This window comes from Adiantum capillus-veneris, chromosome 10, assembly GCF_014529385.1.
Source record: "Adiantum capillus-veneris isolate H3 chromosome 10, ASM1452938v2, whole genome shotgun sequence".
NCBI classification, from domain to species: domain Eukaryota; kingdom Viridiplantae; phylum Streptophyta; class Polypodiopsida; order Polypodiales; family Pteridaceae; genus Adiantum; species Adiantum capillus-veneris.
Genome location: NC_140940.1, coordinates 125,246,431 through 125,264,997, shown reverse-complemented (window position 1 = coordinate 125,264,997; position 18,567 = coordinate 125,246,431). Strand labels below are relative to the sequence as shown.

General features: G+C 42.1%; 1 protein-coding gene across 1 annotated transcript; it reads left to right on the top strand.

Moving 5' to 3' along the window:
- Positions 1 to 8,942: 8,942 nt before the first annotated feature.
- On the top strand, positions 8,943 to 11,136 carry LOC147449586 (uncharacterized). The gene is made up of 2 exons (XM_086522644.1): positions 8,943 to 9,979; positions 10,065 to 11,136. Exons 1-2 carry the CDS (start codon positions 9,911 to 9,913, stop codon positions 10,419 to 10,421), a joined length of 426 nt encoding a protein of 141 aa, XP_086378770.1. The 5' UTR covers positions 8,943 to 9,910; the 3' UTR covers positions 10,422 to 11,136.
- The last annotated feature ends 7,431 nt before the right edge of the window (positions 11,137 to 18,567 follow it).

Sequence of the window (18,567 nt, the reverse complement as noted above, 5' to 3'; positions counted from 1 at the left end):
ACATTATCACAAGATTTGGTTGCCCTTTTGAAATTGTTAGTGATAATGGTACCCATTTTATAAATGAGGTAATAAGAGAGCTTACCACGACCTTTATGATATCCCACCATAAGTCTACACCTTATTACCCGCAAGCTAATGGACAAGCCGAGAGCACCAACAAGACTCTAATCTCTATTTTAACCAAGACGGTAGAAGCTCATCGCACTGATTGGGATTTGAAGTTGACATCTGCTCTATGGGCTTATCGTACTGCTTATAAAGTGGCTATTAATTGTACGCCATTCAAAATGGTATACGGCCAAGAAGCGGTTATGCCTTGGGAGTTTGTCATTCCTAGTCTTAGGGTAGCTTCGCAAGAAGGATGGAATGGTAACCCCTTAACCGAGCGTTTGTTTATCTTAGAAAAACTAGACGAAGAGAGACAGTTGGCTGTGCAAAATGCTCTTGTGGAAAAGGATAGGAGAAAGAAGTGGTTTGATCGCCATGTGAAGGACAAGGATATCAAAGTTGGTGATAAAGTCCTTATGTATGGAGTACGTAAAGAGAAGAAAAAGTTGAAATATGCTGGTAAAGGACCATATAGAGTATGTGAAATTACCCCACAAGGTACCCTTCGTGTGGAAACTCTTGATGGAGTTGAAACCATTGGATTCCTCAATGGGAGTAAATTCAAAAGATATTATGATCCTTTAAGCCAAGAAGAACTACGGGCCATTCATCAAAAGAAGGCCGCCAAAGCACAAACCGAGTTAAACAAGATACAAGCTCAAGCTGAGGCTAAGGAGCGACAACAACGTATAAGACAAAAACGAGAGGCTAACCTTGGGGTCACAAATGCATTCCAGGTGGAAATCGAAGAGGATGGGTTGGACTCTGACACACCTCTACGATACCCCATTGAGTTAAATAGTGCCTATGGAAAAGTGCTATATAACGCCTTATTGGACACGGGTGCTAAATACAATCTGCTATCCTATGGGGTGTGGTGTCAGTTAGGGAAGCCACCTCTATCTGAGAGTATTATCCAAGTCAAGGGTGTCAACAAGAAAAAAAACTGCGGTTTTTGGAATCTGGCACACTTCTGTCAGTTATGACAATGGGGTGGTAGCTCAAGACTTTTTGGTCATGCCTACTGGAACTATGGAGGGTAATATAAACCTAGGCCGCACGTGGATGATAGCCACCAAATGCACTATTGATTGGGGGACTGGGGGTGTTACAACACAAAAACCAACTCTTAGCCCTACCACTCAAGCCATAGTCCCTGAGATATTGTCCAAGGAAATAAAACCCAAGACATTGCATGTCCAGGAGGTTGAACCATACGTCCCCATAGCCCAACTCTCTAGAGCTTCAACTAATGTAGTTGAAAGAAAGCTTGAGACACACAAGAACCATCCTAATATAACAGAGAAAACATACAAGTGGGTCCCTAAAACCTCTGTAGTGAGCATGGTTGATGCAAAAAAACGGAAACCTAGTAAGAACCGTACCACTCGCTCCAAGAAAAGTAAGAAAATGTTGCGATGGATCCCTAAACGACTATTGGAAGCCCAAGGATACTATGAAGGAAATGATCAGATCTGGGTGCTCAAACGTAAAGTGTACTCTTACCTGTCACCTGGCCCATGTAAACCCAATCCTGTGGCTCCAAAACAAATTGAAAATCGCGGAAAGGAAAAAATCATGGAATGTTACACACCCGTTCTAGAGCTAGTTTGGGTACCAAAGAAAGAACGATTTGTTCCACCTAGCTCAGGAACAGGGAAATCAAATGAAGCTTCTTGCTCTTCATGTAGTTCCTATATGCAAATAGAAGCTTCGACACAACCTCCACCTACCACTGTACATATCCATCCAAGCACGAAAGAGTTTGCACCTTCCGGGGTAAGTTCACCACCTACAACAACGTTGCAAATAAAATCCTGGGAGAGTACCTTACCACCCTTACAACTTGACGAGGCACCTAGGGTAATAGAAAACTACTGGCAAAAATCCTCACCTATTACCAACTGGAACAATTGGTTTCAAAGGGTGACAAGCTCATTTCAAACGGTATGATCTACCCAAGGAAGGGGGGAGTGTTTGTGGACATCCATCATTCACTTGCTTCCCTCTCAACCTTTTTCCCTGACCTCTTAATCTCCGATCTTAGGGAATGTATATATATAGCCTTATACTCACAAAAAAACAAAAATAGTAAAGAGCAAGAGCGCCTAGCAATGAGAGAGCACCCTATCAGATCTTACATATAAGTCCAAATTCACCGTGTCAAGTCAAGCAACACACAAAAACAACTCTTATGTTTTAAAGGCCTAACCAAATCTATCTGTCTTGTCAGAAATGGCTACTTCACCAGAGGCATGCACTTCTATTTTTGATGAAAGGTACCCCTTGTCTTTTCAACAAGTGTTCTACGTATGCTACCCTATACTTTCTTGCGAATGGGATTTGATAGAGAGCCTTGCATGTGAGAGAAATTTTGAGGAGTTAGAATGGCTGATACGTCTATGGCTAACTAGTGATCCCTACCCAGTGGCGAATGTGTCTCCAATGGCACATGCTTATTCTTTTGCACAAGATGAGTATCCACACATCACGAGGTTCTTGATTAGCATGCTTGCACAAGAGGATGATGAAGAGGAACTAATAGAGACCGAGGAAGACTATGGCCTCACGGACAACGATTTTATTTATCTAGATGATGAGGATAGAGGCCTAGCCTTAGGGTGGCCACCCGGTTTATATAATATCCTCTTTCCTTGATTCTAAAAGGGGTGACAGATAGGTAGGTTAGGGGTCTAGATTGTGTTTTGAGTTTGTTTTTTAGGAGTTTTAATTTTTCCCACTGATGTGCCTCCTGGAGGTATTCCTTTTGTTTCCTAGTGTGTACAGGAGCGTATTGCTATTGATAGGGTTTGGATCTTCATGGAACCTTCAAATCAAGCGCGACCATCGACACAAACAGGTGTTTCTTGTCCATTAGCATTGCCCTTATCTTTTTTGCATCCATGTTTGTCTGCTTTGATTGTGATTGGTAGCATAATATTCAGTGCATTTGCTTGGTATCAAACATTTAATTCCATGTAATCTTTTGTCATAGTCACCTGTCTAGGTTTAAAAATCAAGCAGTCCGACTAAGCTAGTTTGACCAAGCTAGGTATTAGAAATCTTCTCTTAATACCATGGGGAATGCCTTCCTAATAATCAATGGTTACTTAGGTTCTTAATCCGATTTAGGCAGCATTGTATGAAATGTACTAGGGCTTTCTAGTGGGCTTAACCCTATTGACCTTTAGCTTAAGTATTATAAAGGGAGTTTACTAATGTGATGAGCCTGGGGAGTGTAACAGTGTTATATGACCCCCCAAAGTTACAAAATTTAAATGCTGAAAATGAACAAACAAAAAATCAAAGTGCCACAATGTAAAATTTTAAGCTGGAAGAGAAATCTCAGTTTGATTTGGTACTTCACTCACATGTATTGCCTATGGTACTAGAGCCCTAGAGGTTCCCAGCGTGGGCGCTTTTCCTTGAAAAGCAAAAAACCCAAGGCATACAAAATAAGCACACACATCATAACTGAATCAGTGTGAAAAGACTTTGGGGGGTCAAAGAAAAAGTAATCAGCCAGGCGATGATTTCATGAGAAATTCCTTTTATGGTAGCTTAACTACAAGGTTTTCTAGATATAGCCTCTAGTCAGCCCTCGAACATGAATACTTGGCTCTCGCGATTAAACAACTTAATTGACCACAGAAAATTAAGAAGCTTACCCATGGTATTAATATTCGATCTCTAGTGCTTTTCGACCGTCAAATTAGCGACCCCAGACTTGTTTAATTTTTTGCCTTTACATCTGTTTATGCATTTGATTACATTGCAATTTAATGTTCATTGCTAACAAATTGTTTGAAATTCTTTGACCAATCAATTTTTCTACCTAAAACTGCATATGCTTTTTAAGAGAATGCCATTACTGTGCCAATGTTGTTTGATTTTGCAGTGACTGAAGAAGGCTAAGGACATTCATCTCAAATGCTCTTCCACCTCGACGACCCAGCTTCAACTCAATAGCTTCCGAGGACGGAATCTACATCAGGAAGGGGGGCATGTTAACCCTCACGGCACACGGACACCGATCACCTACAATGGACGCGTATTATGTATTTGGTAGAGTCAGGTACCGGGCTTGTCGGACCAATAGGGAAAGGTAGAGTGATCGCCGATGAGAGGCGCACTTTAACTTGAACATGCTAGGGTTAGTTGGTTAAGCATGGGCGCCCAAGTGTGAATGGGGTGAGCTCCTATAAAAGCCAACTAAACCTAATTTTTACTCATTCTCTCATTTGTGCAATTGAAGAGTGCTCTTGCTCCATCTCCATCTTCTTCTTCTTCACCTCCTTGTGTGTGTGTGTGTGAGAGAGAGAGAGAGAGGGAGAGTGTGTGTGCGATTGAGCATTACGAAGGCACGACGGCGGCGAAGCGGTTGAGCGCGGCACGACTGCAGCTTCTTCTTCATCGCGACGAGGAATCCACCACGAAGGCGAGCGTAGAGCGGTGAGTGACACACCCTTTGTTTTCTTGAGCTTGCTAGTTTAGGCTTGTTGTGTGCTTGGAGCCGTTTGTGGCTCGCATACGGTGTATTGGCAAGTCCCTTGCTTCGACAGTGCGGCAAGGAGCGCACATGCATAGAGTCACAGTTCACGAGTGCCGACTCGGCCCTCGAGGGGAGCTGAAGGAAAGAGGCTAGAGCAACGAGAGAGAGAGAGAGAGAGAGAGAGAGAGAGAGAGATCGCCTAGATGGGGGATGATGACCCCCAGAGGGAGAGGAAGGCGCACGTAATGATTTGAAGGTGAAAGAACATGATCTTATCGGAAGGAATTTCAGTGACATGGGATGTTTTGGCTTTGGCAGTCAAGAGCACATCAATTTGGGTATCAAATATGACCCACCTATTGGTATTTATGGCATATATTTCTATGTGGTGCTTGAGTGAGCTGCTTATAGAGTGCAAGTATGTGCGACTATGCACTGTGTGTGTGTGTGTGTGTGTGTGTGAGAGAGAGAGAGAGAGAGAGAGAGAGAGAGAGAGAGAGGGAGGGAGGCCTGCAAGGACATAGGTGAAGAGAGTTCTTGCTCTTCTTTTACTCTTCATTCTTCCCCCACTGCTCCTAATTAATCAAGGTAGCCTCATCTGCAGCATTAGAATCATCAGCATGGTTAAAATGGCAGCAACGGTGGGCACTCCATAGCTTTTCTAAACGTTCTTCTCATTGATTTTATCATGGTCATCACCAATCTCTAACAAGGTGCAGGGAAACAGGCTTGCATTGCACTCATAAACCCCCTCTCTCTCTCTCTCTCTCTCTCTCTCTCTCTCTCTCTTTTCTTTGTCTACCATCTCTGCTTTTTCAGTGAGCAGAGCTTTATGGCAGAGCCACATTGCCAACTTTTAAGGCCTATCGTCTCCTTCTCAGCACCTTCATCGTCACCGGCATCATCTGAAGCTTGCACATTAAGCTTGACCACCCCCTTTCCCTCCTGTTTTAGGCATAGGCCTAACCACAGAGCAACAAACACTAATTTTGCACCGGAGCTTTTGCTCAACATTCCCTACACCAATGCCGTAGTCACCCAAGGAAACCATGATCTCTGCAAGGAGCTGCAAGTAGAACTGCAAAATGTTCTCTAAAGCAAAGGAATTTATAAAGGACAAGCTAGGCCAGTCAAAAGAGGAATAAGAGGACGATGATGAGGAGGAAGAGCTGTCGCTCGCAGGGCTCACTGCAGACCACAGTAAAGGTTCCGATGGAGAGAGAAGGAAACCAAGCAAGCATGGGCCGCATATTGCAGAAGTGGAGATGCAAGGGAGTAACCATTGGGAGGGCTTGCTTGACCCTTTGGACTTGGATCTTAGAAGAACTATCCTCTTTTATGGGGACTGCAACCAAGATGTCTAAGATTCATTCAAAATCGACGAGCATTCAAAGTATAGGGGTGCCAAAGCTGTGTTCCTCTCATGGTCGCCAAAGCCGGCATGTTGGCCACAGATGCACAGTGCGGACACCTCCCTCTTATATGGGGAGAGAGAGAGAGAGAGAGAGAGAGAGAGAGAGAGAGAGAATCTGTTCTGGTCTTTTCTTCCGAGTAGTTTCACGTTTACAGAGTGGAGGACTAATGGGCTTTGAAGGGGTTGATGTGAGGCACTACGGCATGCTTTTTCCCTTTGTTTTTTTTGCATTGCCATCTCCTGGAGAAGCGATTGTGGCCGTAGGGATAAGTGCTTGCTTGCCTTAGTTCATCAACGGCGCGCTGCTATGATGTGCTCAACGCAAGTAGGAACTTCCATACCTCCAAATCTCGGTATGCTCCTCATTCTTTTTATCCCTGCATTTTAACTGTTCATCTTTTTGCAATTCTTTTTTTTTCCAAACTTTCATTGCCCTCGACCTCAAGACCCTTAGAGCATTTGACCCACCTAATGCACGTCCACATCCTCCTTGGATTGGACCAATTGATGCATGCCCACGTCCTCCTTAGGTTTGTTGAAGCATGTTTGGCGGGGTGGGACATGGTGTACTCAAGAGGTTTTGCTAATGTGCATAGTGGATCTTGGCTACAGGTAGAGATGGTGGGTGGAGATGCAGAAGGCAACATCGTAGAGGTTAACCTCGTCTATACTTGCCATGTTTCAAAGCTTGCAATTTGCTTGCTTGATTGGTTTTTGTTCGCAACATACGGTAAAAAAAGGACAAACCCAGCCTCCCACAATGCCTACTACCCGCTCCACATGTTGCTCTCGAGCCTCTCGTAAACGTCTTGTACTTTGCCATGATGCAACCGGTGGCAACGACCAAGACCAAGCGAACAAAAACAGGGACCATTTTGCATGTTGACCTCCATCTACTAATGTTTGCTTTGTAGCTGTCATTGTTCAGTATATGTTTTGTATCTTGCACCATTATCTCGCTTTCAAGCCTTTGTACTCGTGCATGGTAAATGCAGCTTGCATGATCTACCTTAGCTTGCCCATATCTATTATTTGACCTTGCCTGTGATGCCCGTGAAGCTTGGATCTGCCTTATTATGAGCTTGCTTTGGCCCCTAGCAAGAGCTTGGCTTTCGGCCACCAGTTCTCCTTGAGTTAACTATGCTATTGGCCATTGAAGCTGTTAGTGCTCTTGGTGATTTGGTTCTTGGCTATTGAGAGGCTATTTGTTGCTTTTCATGGTTTGTTCTCTTAACATTTATTGCAAATAAAAACATACCACAATCTACACTTCTATGCATTTGCACTTCAACATGTATTTTTGCAAATACATGTGCTTCTAAAATTGTTATGCTACTAGCATACAAAAAATAGCGGGTCATTACATTCCATATGAAATCCGTATGAAAGGAGATGGGTCATTGCGAGAGCGTCTGTATCTTGTCCGTATGTAGGGGGTAGGTTAGCACGTAAGACACCGTACATAGGGGGTTTCTTTAATTTTGTTGCACGCAGTTGACATCCTCTTATTACTAATAGTGAATCCCACAGGTTCTATCTCTCTCTTTATTTCTCTCTATCTCTCCCTCTCTCTTTGTCTTTCTCTCTTTCTATTTTTCTCTCTCTTTCCCCCATTCCCTCTCTCTCTCTCTCTCTCTCTCTCTCTCTCTCTCTATCTATCTATCTATCTCTCTCTCTCTCTCTCTCTCTCTCTCTCTCTCTCTCTCTCTATCTATCTATCTATCTATCTCTCTCTATCTCTCTATTCCTATCTCTCTCTATTTCTATCTATGCCTATCTCTCTATTCCTATCTCTCTCTATTTCTATCTATGCTCTCTCTCTCTCTCTCTCTCTCTCTCTCTCTCTCTCTCCCTCTTTCTTGTCTCACCCTCTTTCTCTATATCTCTCCCTCTTTCTCTCCCTCTCTCTCTCTCTCTTTCCTATCTTCCCCTCTTTTTCTCTCTCTATTTCTATCCCAATCCCTGTCTTTCTCTCTCTCTGTCTCTCTATCTATTCCTATCCCTCTCTCTTTCTCTTTCTCTCCCTCTCTATCTTTTTCTATCCCTATCCCTCTCTTTCCCTCTTTCTCTCTCTCTCTCTCTCTATCTCTCCCTCTTTCACTCTCTCTTTCTCTCTTGCAAAGGGGGGGAGAGAGGCCATTGTGAGGGGAATCCTTATGTGGAATATGCATGACTATCCTGGGCTTGGAGAGATTTCTGGTAACCCCCTTCTTTCCTCTATCTCTCTTTCCCTCTCTCCCTTTAGTTTACTTTACTTCACTCATCTCTCTAACCATATGATATGTACGCAGCATTGTCCACATCGGAGTATAATGCATGTCCTACTTGCGTGCCATCGTTGGTGATGTAGAGGCCCGATTCCTTGCGCAAGTTAATCTATCCAAAAAACCATTGTTTCTTACCCCAAGGGCATAACAAGCACAAGGCTCCAACAAATAGGAAGACTCCTGTAAAGCTCACGATGGCAGATTGGGCAACCATTTGGGAAGAGCACCACAACAACAATCCGGCTCCGTGTCCTCCAGCAAAAGGTATGTCAAGGTATTCCATATTTTTAAGCCTTCCATATTGGAAGGACTTAAAAATACAACACCTCTTGGATCCCATGCACATATTCAAGAATGTAGCCCAAACACTATGGGACCACATTATTGGCAAGAAGGACTCTTTGGGTGTGAGGGAGGATTTGAGGCTTTTAAAACGTCTCCCCGCCTCTACTACTCCGCGGCGTGCCCCAAATGGAAAGATTGTGCTTCCTAAAGCACCATGGATGCTAGACAAAAAAGAATTAGACAAGCTAGGTGAAGAGCTAGGAGAGCTAGTAAGGTATACCACAAGACTCCACTCAACTACACCTTTTTTATGTACACAATAATTTCAACTAGCACTTAGTGTATCCTTGTGTGTTTTCTTGCAGATTTATGAGCTCCAAGGAAATCCAAATAGATGCTATCCCTGTTGCTCAAATACTTGCAACACAAACTGTGTGTGCCATTGAAGATGCATTTCCTTGATTGGTGCTTCTTAGTCAAATTCACCTCTTGGTTCACGTGGTGGAGGAGATCGCTATATGTGGAGTAGTGCACGCACGATGGATGTCTTCTTAGAGAGGTTTTTAAAGAATCAAAGATTTTGTGCGGCTACGGTCTCAACTAGAGGGATGTATGGCCGAAGGGTAGATTGTTCAAGAGGCATTTGTTTACATATCAAAGTATTTGACACAAGTTGATCCTTCAATGCCTCGCATGTGGTCAGATGAGGAAGATGCAAGGATGACTTCACACTTGCCAAGTGGAAAGGGGAAACTACTTAACATGGATATGAATCTATATCGAGTGGTCGATAACTTTTTCATTCTCAATGCAAAGATTATGACCAAGTGGGTGGACTTGTGGACAGTGGCACAGGAAAGGCATTTGCAAGAGAGGGAAGCATGGAAACAAGCACATGGAGGAAGGAGGGAACCCCGAGTGCCTAGACACCTTGCATGTTTCCTAGATCTCATTAGTGCAGAGTGGATTCATGAGAGAATGATCGAGGCAAAAGCGCACGGAGAAGACATCACCAGCAATGGATGGGAGTATGCACAAGGCTGCGTACCAAAGGTAGAGTACTCATATACCTAAACCATAGTGTAATGCTATTTCTTGAATTATCTTTAATATGTATTTGATAAATTAATATATCACTTTCGTACGCGCCACATTGACGAGCGTAGAACCACCATGGATTGTGCCATCATGGGAAACTTTGACACAGACGGTGATGAAGCCAGGTACTGCGGAACTATTGAAAGGATACTAAAGGTTAAGTTTAGAACCTTTCATACCTTCATCTTAGAGTAGTGCAAGTGGTTTGCAAATGTGTATAGAAGACATGAGAATGGCCTCTACATGGTGGACTCTAGTGTGCATCACACAGGGAGGTACTACAATTTAGTTTTACCGCACAATTGTGAGGAGGTGAGTGACATGTACCTTTTTTATTCTTATTTGCTTGTAGTGTTAGTTATACCATTGTTACTCACTTTGAGCTTCTATTTTATAGGTCATCTATATCCCAGCAATCCGCCAACCAAAACTTTGGTTCGTAATTCCCATAACACCATGGGGGAGAACCATTTTTTCCACTAATGAAGTGGAGACTATCTTCAACCCTCTTCCACCTCCGACTTTGGATGAGGTGGAAACAGAGGAGAGGGAGGTCGATGAATCAAGTGTGGAGGCAGCAAGTCTTAGCGAGGATGATTGTCATGATGATGAAGATGATGAGATGGAGGATGACGAACTCAAAGATGATGAAGGCAAGCACCGAGAGAGACAAAGCGGCAGGAGATCTTGTGGCTTTGCTTATTTGGTAGTGACGGAGAACGGAGTCTTCAATTTCAAATCGTGCCGCCCCTGAAGTATAGGACAAGGATATCGATGCATCCGTGCTAGACACGCATGGGTGCTACTAAGGATAAAATATGATTGGGAGGTGGACCTCGGTACAGCACAGGGTAGGGAGTTACAATGCCATCTTCAGACTCTATACATTGGACATATAGGAATTGTTTTCTAAAGTCTAAAGACCAGCTACTCGATCATGCACCCTACATTGAGGATGCGTTGCATGCTAGATTTCCAAATGTCAAGCTTCAAAGGGCTCATCCTACAGACAACAACGCAAAGCGCGGTCCAAATAAACTTCCACGCACTATGGCTCGGGAGGCAAAGCAGCATGGAAAGACAAATATGTAGGATTGATTAAGTTACAACCTAAATCGGTGATTATAAAGATTATAGTTGATGATTTGTTATTGTTATTGCTAGCTTAGAAAAATATCACTCTTAGTCGACCAACCAGAGAGATGGTTAAGTTTCCGGAGCGTGGCATACAAAATTTGAAACTTGACGATGGTTGTTCAAGAACAACTACATCTCTTGCGAGCAATTTAACGCAGCGGGTGGATCGCTACTAGTGGTAAGTTTTAAAAAATAATATTGTGACTTTTGAGTGGTTGATATTTGTTGAATTTGGTTTGGGTTTATGTAGAGTCTGGTGATCAAACATATGTGCCCGTGGATGAGGAGGAGGAGGAGGATTAGATAGAAAAATATTTGTCCAAACTTTCAAAAACTCCCAATGTGGCACAATGTATATACAACTATTTTCATTTTAATTGTAACTTTTTTAAATACTTGATCTTCTACACATTAAATTGTCAAGGTAAAGTAAATTTAATTTTAATTTTCTATTTTTTCTGTATACTCTTTTAAAAACCAATTGATGTTTCATTGTTTTATGGAGGTCAAAAATAAAGATTCTCATTTGGGCCACCCCATTTTGAGTGGCCCAAATGAGCACCTTTTCTTTTGAGTAGGCGTTTAGAGATAATATATGCGGTAATAGTTGCGGGTATATTTCCACTACTATTACCGCATATATTGCTTATAAACCACTACCGCGTTGTCGAGAAATTTTTCGGTCTTGCCAGGAAAGCACCGGGCTTATGGCTGTGAGAGTTTGTGAGAGAACTCAACAAAAAATATATGAAGGAGTTAAACCATAGATGCCATGAAGACTAGGGTTTGGAAAGAAGTTCAACCAAAGAAGACTCACTCTTTCTCTCTTGCATTCACACACACAAAGGAAGAACGCAAAAGAGAATGTCAAAACAATACGAAGATGAAAACATCAAGGCTATGGTCATAGCGTATCATGGGTAATATGAAAGGGTTAATGGATGAGTTAATGGCATTCAATCTTGACTGACCAAATACGCTACGAATTGTTCTTTGGAATTGTAGTTTTGTGCTTACCATAATATAGATATTTTGTCTAGTGATTGGGATTAATTGTGTGTACAAATCCTCTTGGTTCATAGCAAGATAACTACGCTTACATCAAAAGAAAAATTATAGTCTATGAGAGGTAGTATGATGGGATCTGGTGATAGAAGTATTTCATTGAGCCTTTCAGGGCCAAAGAGAAACACTATACGTTGTTGAAAGTGTATCTTACGGCTAATCCATATGTTAATTCTAATAGATCGTACAGAGTGAAAGCGATAGAAATGATCATCATGTGGGTTATTCATCTAGGATAGTATGTGAGAAATGTAGATATGAGAGAAGTGAAGAGATGAGAAGTTTCCCTCCCAAGCCCTATTCTTGCCCGTAGGCAATAAGGATACTGCAGGGAGAGATGTACCTGTAGCAAGGAAAACCTAGAGAGGATGAATGAATGAGAGAGATAGGTTTGGTTAAGGAGATGAGATTAGATACATATATATATGTTGGATTAGAGATGAAAATGAAAACAACAAAAAATCAAGAAAACATCAATGTAGAACACATCTTACTTGAAACCCTTCGGCACCATTATTGATGGAGAGAGAAGAAGAGTGGATAATTCCACTTTGATTGATACGCCAAGTACAACACCTTCTTTGATTAGAGTTGATCCTCCAAGGATGGCATACAAGAATGGCTAGTTTTCCTCTAGGAGAAAGTGTAGGCTTGGGCTTATGTTAATGGGGCTAAGTACAATTAGGCATTACTACTCACTCCCTCAAGAATTCCTCTCCTCAATGGCTTGAATGCTTCCGTTCCTTCCAAGGAAGAAGAGGTCCCCTTTTATAGGTGAAGGGAACCCACAAGGGTTTACACAAGAAGAGAGGAGCCAGTGTGAACAGGAATTGGAAAAGTTGGAAATGAGCTGTCCCTGCATGATGTGGGCAGACTGGGGTCCAATATTTTAATCATATCTCCTCAACCGTAGCTCCAAATAAAAAAGTAAAAATATGGGCAGAAACTTCAGCTCATTGGCTACGATTTTCATTTTAAAATCATTCTCCAATTCGGATTGGAACCTTGTGTAAAAAAATCATCAAAATAGGGTCCATTTATGGCAGCAAAAGTCTTCATGTGGTCTCCTTAGCCTTGACTTTCATTTAATTCCCAAGGACACCTCATGCCATATGAAAGCATGACATTTCTCCTTGACAAAGTTTTGTAACCATGCTTGTAATAATGCATTAAAATAAGTGTATCTTTGAAATCATGCCACCTACTGTCCCACTAGGACTTGATTCTCTCCTAATAGCTATTTAAAAAGAAATATAAGAAAAGTATAAAAAATACATAGAATATATATATATTGGAGTTTACCCTAGATATAGGATCTAGATAGGGTGTGAGATGATAATGAAATAGTAGAAATAAAGAATCAATGCTTTTTGCCCCAAGTTAAAGAGGCGGAGCTATTGACACTTTTCCCATAGTATTTTTTGATGGTAAAGTAAGAATACATTACCCTTGAGATAAATAATAAGATGAGATAGAAAGCTTATTTTTATACTTACATATGCATATGTACATTATAGGAAATATAATTATGTATCTAAAAAGTTACAAGATATCTCTTGTAGCATGTGTTCCCACTATGTACATGTCACAGCACGACAGCGTTTTTGCCGTTAACATTGCTGTGTACGCAATATTTCCTCTTTCTATTTTCTTTTGTTTTTCTGCGGCAATGCTAGTGGTTGTGCCAAATGCTCTTCTTATGTGTAGTTGGGATTCTGCTCATTAGTCATCATCATTGCATCATTCTCAGAAGCTCCATCATGCGGCAACTGATCGTTGTAATTTTGTTGGCTCCAATATTCTTAATAATTAGCTTTTGCCTAATCAGCATCATTTGCAGGTGCTTCAATGAAGATATTATAATGTGGCATCATGAGCTTATTGCTAATCATATGACACGAGACCTCTAGATGCATATATGATCAACGCCTAATATAGTACTACGTAGTTAGCTTCTCACAAGTGCAGAATATAGAACGTGGGCATCCCCTTGTGCAATCAACGCAACCAATCCTTCTAAAGTTGGCACCTAGTTGGATTGGCATGAACACAAGGTAATTGTTTGCATTTAATACAAGGTAATTCAAAGAAGATGGGGAAATCTACTTTGAAATTTTATAGAGCGGGTTTCTTTATCAAACTAGGAACATTTTTTAGAATGTTATGGCTTATTGGAGGCCATTAACACCAGCTCTTCCAATTAGCAATGAAAGATTTTGAGCACGCATGGACATGGTAGGGAAAAACAAGAAATAGAGATTGAATAGAAAAAAATGGGAGTCGCCTGTGTCTCAAGGTGATGAAGCCTAATCACAATTCAAGACTTATGAGCTCTACAAAAAGTAATACGTTTTCAAGTCCTTGATCGATGCTATCAAAATGGCCATGCATGAGGTAAATAACCTTCTTTTACTGTGTTTAGAGGCCCCCACAACGTGGAGAAGTAGTCACTCGTGCACCCACAATTACAGCTACTTGAAAATCAAAGAAATTTCTAAAAGAAATTGCTTGGCTTTGGGGAGTTTTTGAACCACAACAACACTTCAAAATAGAAGCATCGGCCCATATGACCAAAGATCTTAAGAGTTTAAATGCAATCTGAAAGAGAGGAAAGTTACCAATGTGATGTACCTATCTGCATAGAGTGGATCTAACACCAAGCCTAATAAATGGTGCCTTGCATCTAAGAAAGGGAGATCAAGCTTCATAGTCAACACATGACAAAGCATCCTAGGACATGCATTTCAACAATGATGCAACGAGGAAATCCTCATGGAACTACCTTTAAATTACATATGGAGCCAGCTGCCTAACGAAAACAACTTCACAAGGTGTTAGGACACCGGCAAGGCCGGACTAGACAAGGGTAGGGCCGGGCTAGGCAGTGTGGAAAGGGAGTCCAACTAGGACAAAGGGCCAAGGGCTATGCTATATAGTGGTTGGTTGGGTGGTGGACTCTCAGGTTCTAGTTCCCCTTGTCTTACATTGGTATCAAGAGAAAGGTTCCTTTTTTGGGAAAGGCACAACCGTGGAGGAGGGGAGCCACAAAATTGTGCATGCTTTGGTGCATGTCGGGGTCAAGGGGGCGTGGAGCATCCCTTCTGTGAGGAGGATGACAAGGCAAGCGTCGTGGGAAATGTTGAACCGGAGGGAGAGAGCGCAGGTAGACAAGAAGAGAAAGAGACGACACCATCATATGCAAACCCCAAAGTGTGTACAATGACTACACGAGATGAGTTTATATAGAGGGGACCAGGGTGCTATATATAGAGACACTATATATAGCTCAACACTCCCACTCAAATGAAGGTCCCTAACTGTGGATGATAAAACCCTTGGGGGCTCAAGGGAAAAACCCACAGCTCTATATATACCCACCGTTATATTAAAATATTTAAATGTACATTTACAATGTTCAAAGGAGCTACATCACTCCTGTTTTACAATGTGCCCTTTCAAGGGTCTTTAACAACCCTATATATATAGTTTAATTGATGTGAATTCTCCAATATCTTTGAGAAGCTTCAATATCTTTAAGCAACTTGAATATCTTTGAGCCCTTGTACACACTGCTTGACGTGACTTTCATCCTGTAAGCAACATCAACTCAAGAAAACATATCGAGACGTGAAGGTTAAAAATAAACACATTACATTGTCCTTACAGACGGTTCGCGACGCCGCTGTGGAGACGACATAGAAACAAACATAATGCTGATGCAATCACATGTGTAGATGACAAAGAACGCAAACATAATATTGATGTAATCACATGTGCACATATATATATATAAAATCGGTATGTAGTAAACATATAAAAGGGGCTCCCAAGATCTTAATTGATAGCAATCATCATCATGGCTTTACATACCATGGCATTAAAGACGCTTAGAAAAACTTTGAAATAGGAATAACCATCATGGATTTACAGACCATGGCATCAGAGACGTTTTCAACGAATTGAATAAAAACATTGAGGAAGCAGTAATCATCATGGCTTTACGTACCATGGCATCACGATATTCACCATGGTATTAGAGACGCTCAGAAAAATTTTGAAATAGAAATCACCATCATGGCTTTACATACCATGGCATCAGAGACGCTTTCTTCAAATCAAATAAAAATTGTAAAATAGTAATCACCATCATGGATTTATGTACCATGGCATCAGAGACGCTAATTTTGTGCAAAATCTGCCAAATCTGAAGACAATGACTAGTCGGTAGATAATGGCTTGGTAAAAGCTCCAACAATCTCTACATTGATGACTCTAATGAAAACCATCAGCATGTTAGTATACCATTATGAAATGATCATCAAATTACGTGAAGTATATTTATGAAAAATCAATCCTGACGAGAGAAATAGCATTCATCAAGAACCAAAGCCATGATTTGCATGAAATGGTGTGACCCTGCTATGATTGAGGTAGAAACAAATTACATGCCCAATCTATTGATCAAAGCTTGTTCAAAGGTGTGTAGCTTTTGAATGAATAAAACAGCAATAGAGAACGATCAAAATGATGCAAAAACTCATGCCAAACTGTGAATAACTCAGTTGCTGCATCTGAGTGCATGACCTCTTAGTTAATATGAGCATCCCAAAGCAATGAAATAAACGAAGCTTAGTAAACAAAATCTTTTGTGGACTAGCCTTGGAAAGTGCATGACGATTAACTCGGGGTGACGGGGCTCATGCAACTTTACCACTCACATAATGTAGTACGATCCGTAACCAGAAACACGGCCCCACAGGGAGGCGTGAGTTCGCGGCAGAGACCTTAATGGCGGCTGGTCACCATCTACCGCCATTAGCAAGACATAACAGCTACCATTGCTTTTGGCTATATATTCTCCTCGCTGCTGCAAACTTGTGCCGCCATGCAAGCAGTCCAATCGACTCAGGAACATTAATATCATATAAAAGGTTGACCTCAACAACAACCTGCAGATCTAGCTGGGGCGCAACTCTATTGACGAGCACACAGTTGCCATGGCCGTCGACATCATGTAAAGTCTTGCCGTCAGGACTACACCCAGCCGCTAAACAGACCCTGGACACCACAATCTGTGCTGGTACCAATGGCGCTAAACAGACCTTGTCCTTTTCCAGCTAATAATAGAGTCGTAATAATTGATTATTGAGCACGCTAAAGCAGCAGTTATTTTTGGCGCTAATGCGTTGCTTTGCAAATCATGAACTGGGCCATGCAGCGCTAAAGCAGGGGTTATTTTTGGTGCTAACGCGCTGCTTTGCAAATCATGAACCGCCAAATAAATCCAACGAGCAACAAAACACATCCACACTAGTGCAGTCTGCATCGCTACGCATGCTCACTACAGGTTTCTCAAGAGCGCCCAGTGGTCCACCAGTACACTGCACTGTTGTGTGTCTCCCTGAAGATGATCTCGGGAGTCGGGACATACTCCGTGCCATGGTAAAAATAGACTTGTTGGGGCCGACGGTTGTATGAGTAGCCCTCGCGAGATGCTGTTGCATGGTAAGAAATTGTTGCAGGTGCGAGGCTGCAGCCTGTAGGGACATGAGGACCTTCAACCGCCAGCGTTTCTAAGACTCATGAGGTTTCTCTTGTCTCCTCTACACAAATCACAAATCAGAAATTTCACAAATGATTAAACCGTTGCTTATGAATTCTATCAACGCTCACACGTCGAGTTGCCTATTGCTTATCTACGAGTACCCAGCCGCTACTCTTCCTGTTCATGCTACTATAGCGTGACCTGTAAGCCTACATCTCTAAGTTTCTACGCTTAACCACAAACAAAATTGAATAAAACAAAGTTATCTTAAGAAAAGAACAGCATGAGTAAACTTATCTTTCATGTCTATGCTCTCCATAGCTCTGATACCATGTTGAACCGGAGGGAGAGAGCGCAGGTAGACAAGAAGAGAAAGAGACGACACCATCATATGCAAACCCCAAAGTGTGTACAATGACTACACGAGATGAGTTTATATAGAGGGGACCAGGGTGCTATATATAGAGACACTATATATATATAGCTCAACAGGAAACCCCCCTTGCACAGAGGAGCCGCCGAGGAAAACTTGCACGAAACACTCCATTGTGGGCGGGCTCTATGGCTACGCACCGGGCAAGTGGAGACTTCACCTCACTAGGCCGGAGCCCCTACCTCAACACCTTGAGCACTATGGAGATGGAAATTCCATGCGCGTTGCATTAAGCGGCCATAGCTGGCTGGTTGAGTTTTTTTTTCCCACTTGAGGGTGCCCAACCCCCTTAGGGGTTAGTGGCCATACCCAAAACTTAAACCACAAGGGGTGGTACCCACAGTGGGTACCCCCCCTCCCACTCCACGTGCAGGTTCGGCAAGACCGGAAGGTGCGGCATAGCATCTACAAAGCCGGCACAAATTTTTACACAAATTTTTTGCGTATTAAGCAGAAACTCAAAGATTTCAAGAACACCAATTCGACAGAGTTCAAGTACATTTTTTTGGTAAAATCAATTACCGTTTTCAAGCCTAATTGATTCGGCTATCAAGAACTTGTGGAATTCCATATACGACGGACAATTTGAATCACTCTCCACCGGAATACTCTCGATTTTCACGGAATTAGTAAGGCTCATTATACTTTGCGAGTGCTCTCAATATCATGTAATTTTTTTTATTACTCCTTGCACTGCACTGTGTCGCCATGGATTCGGAT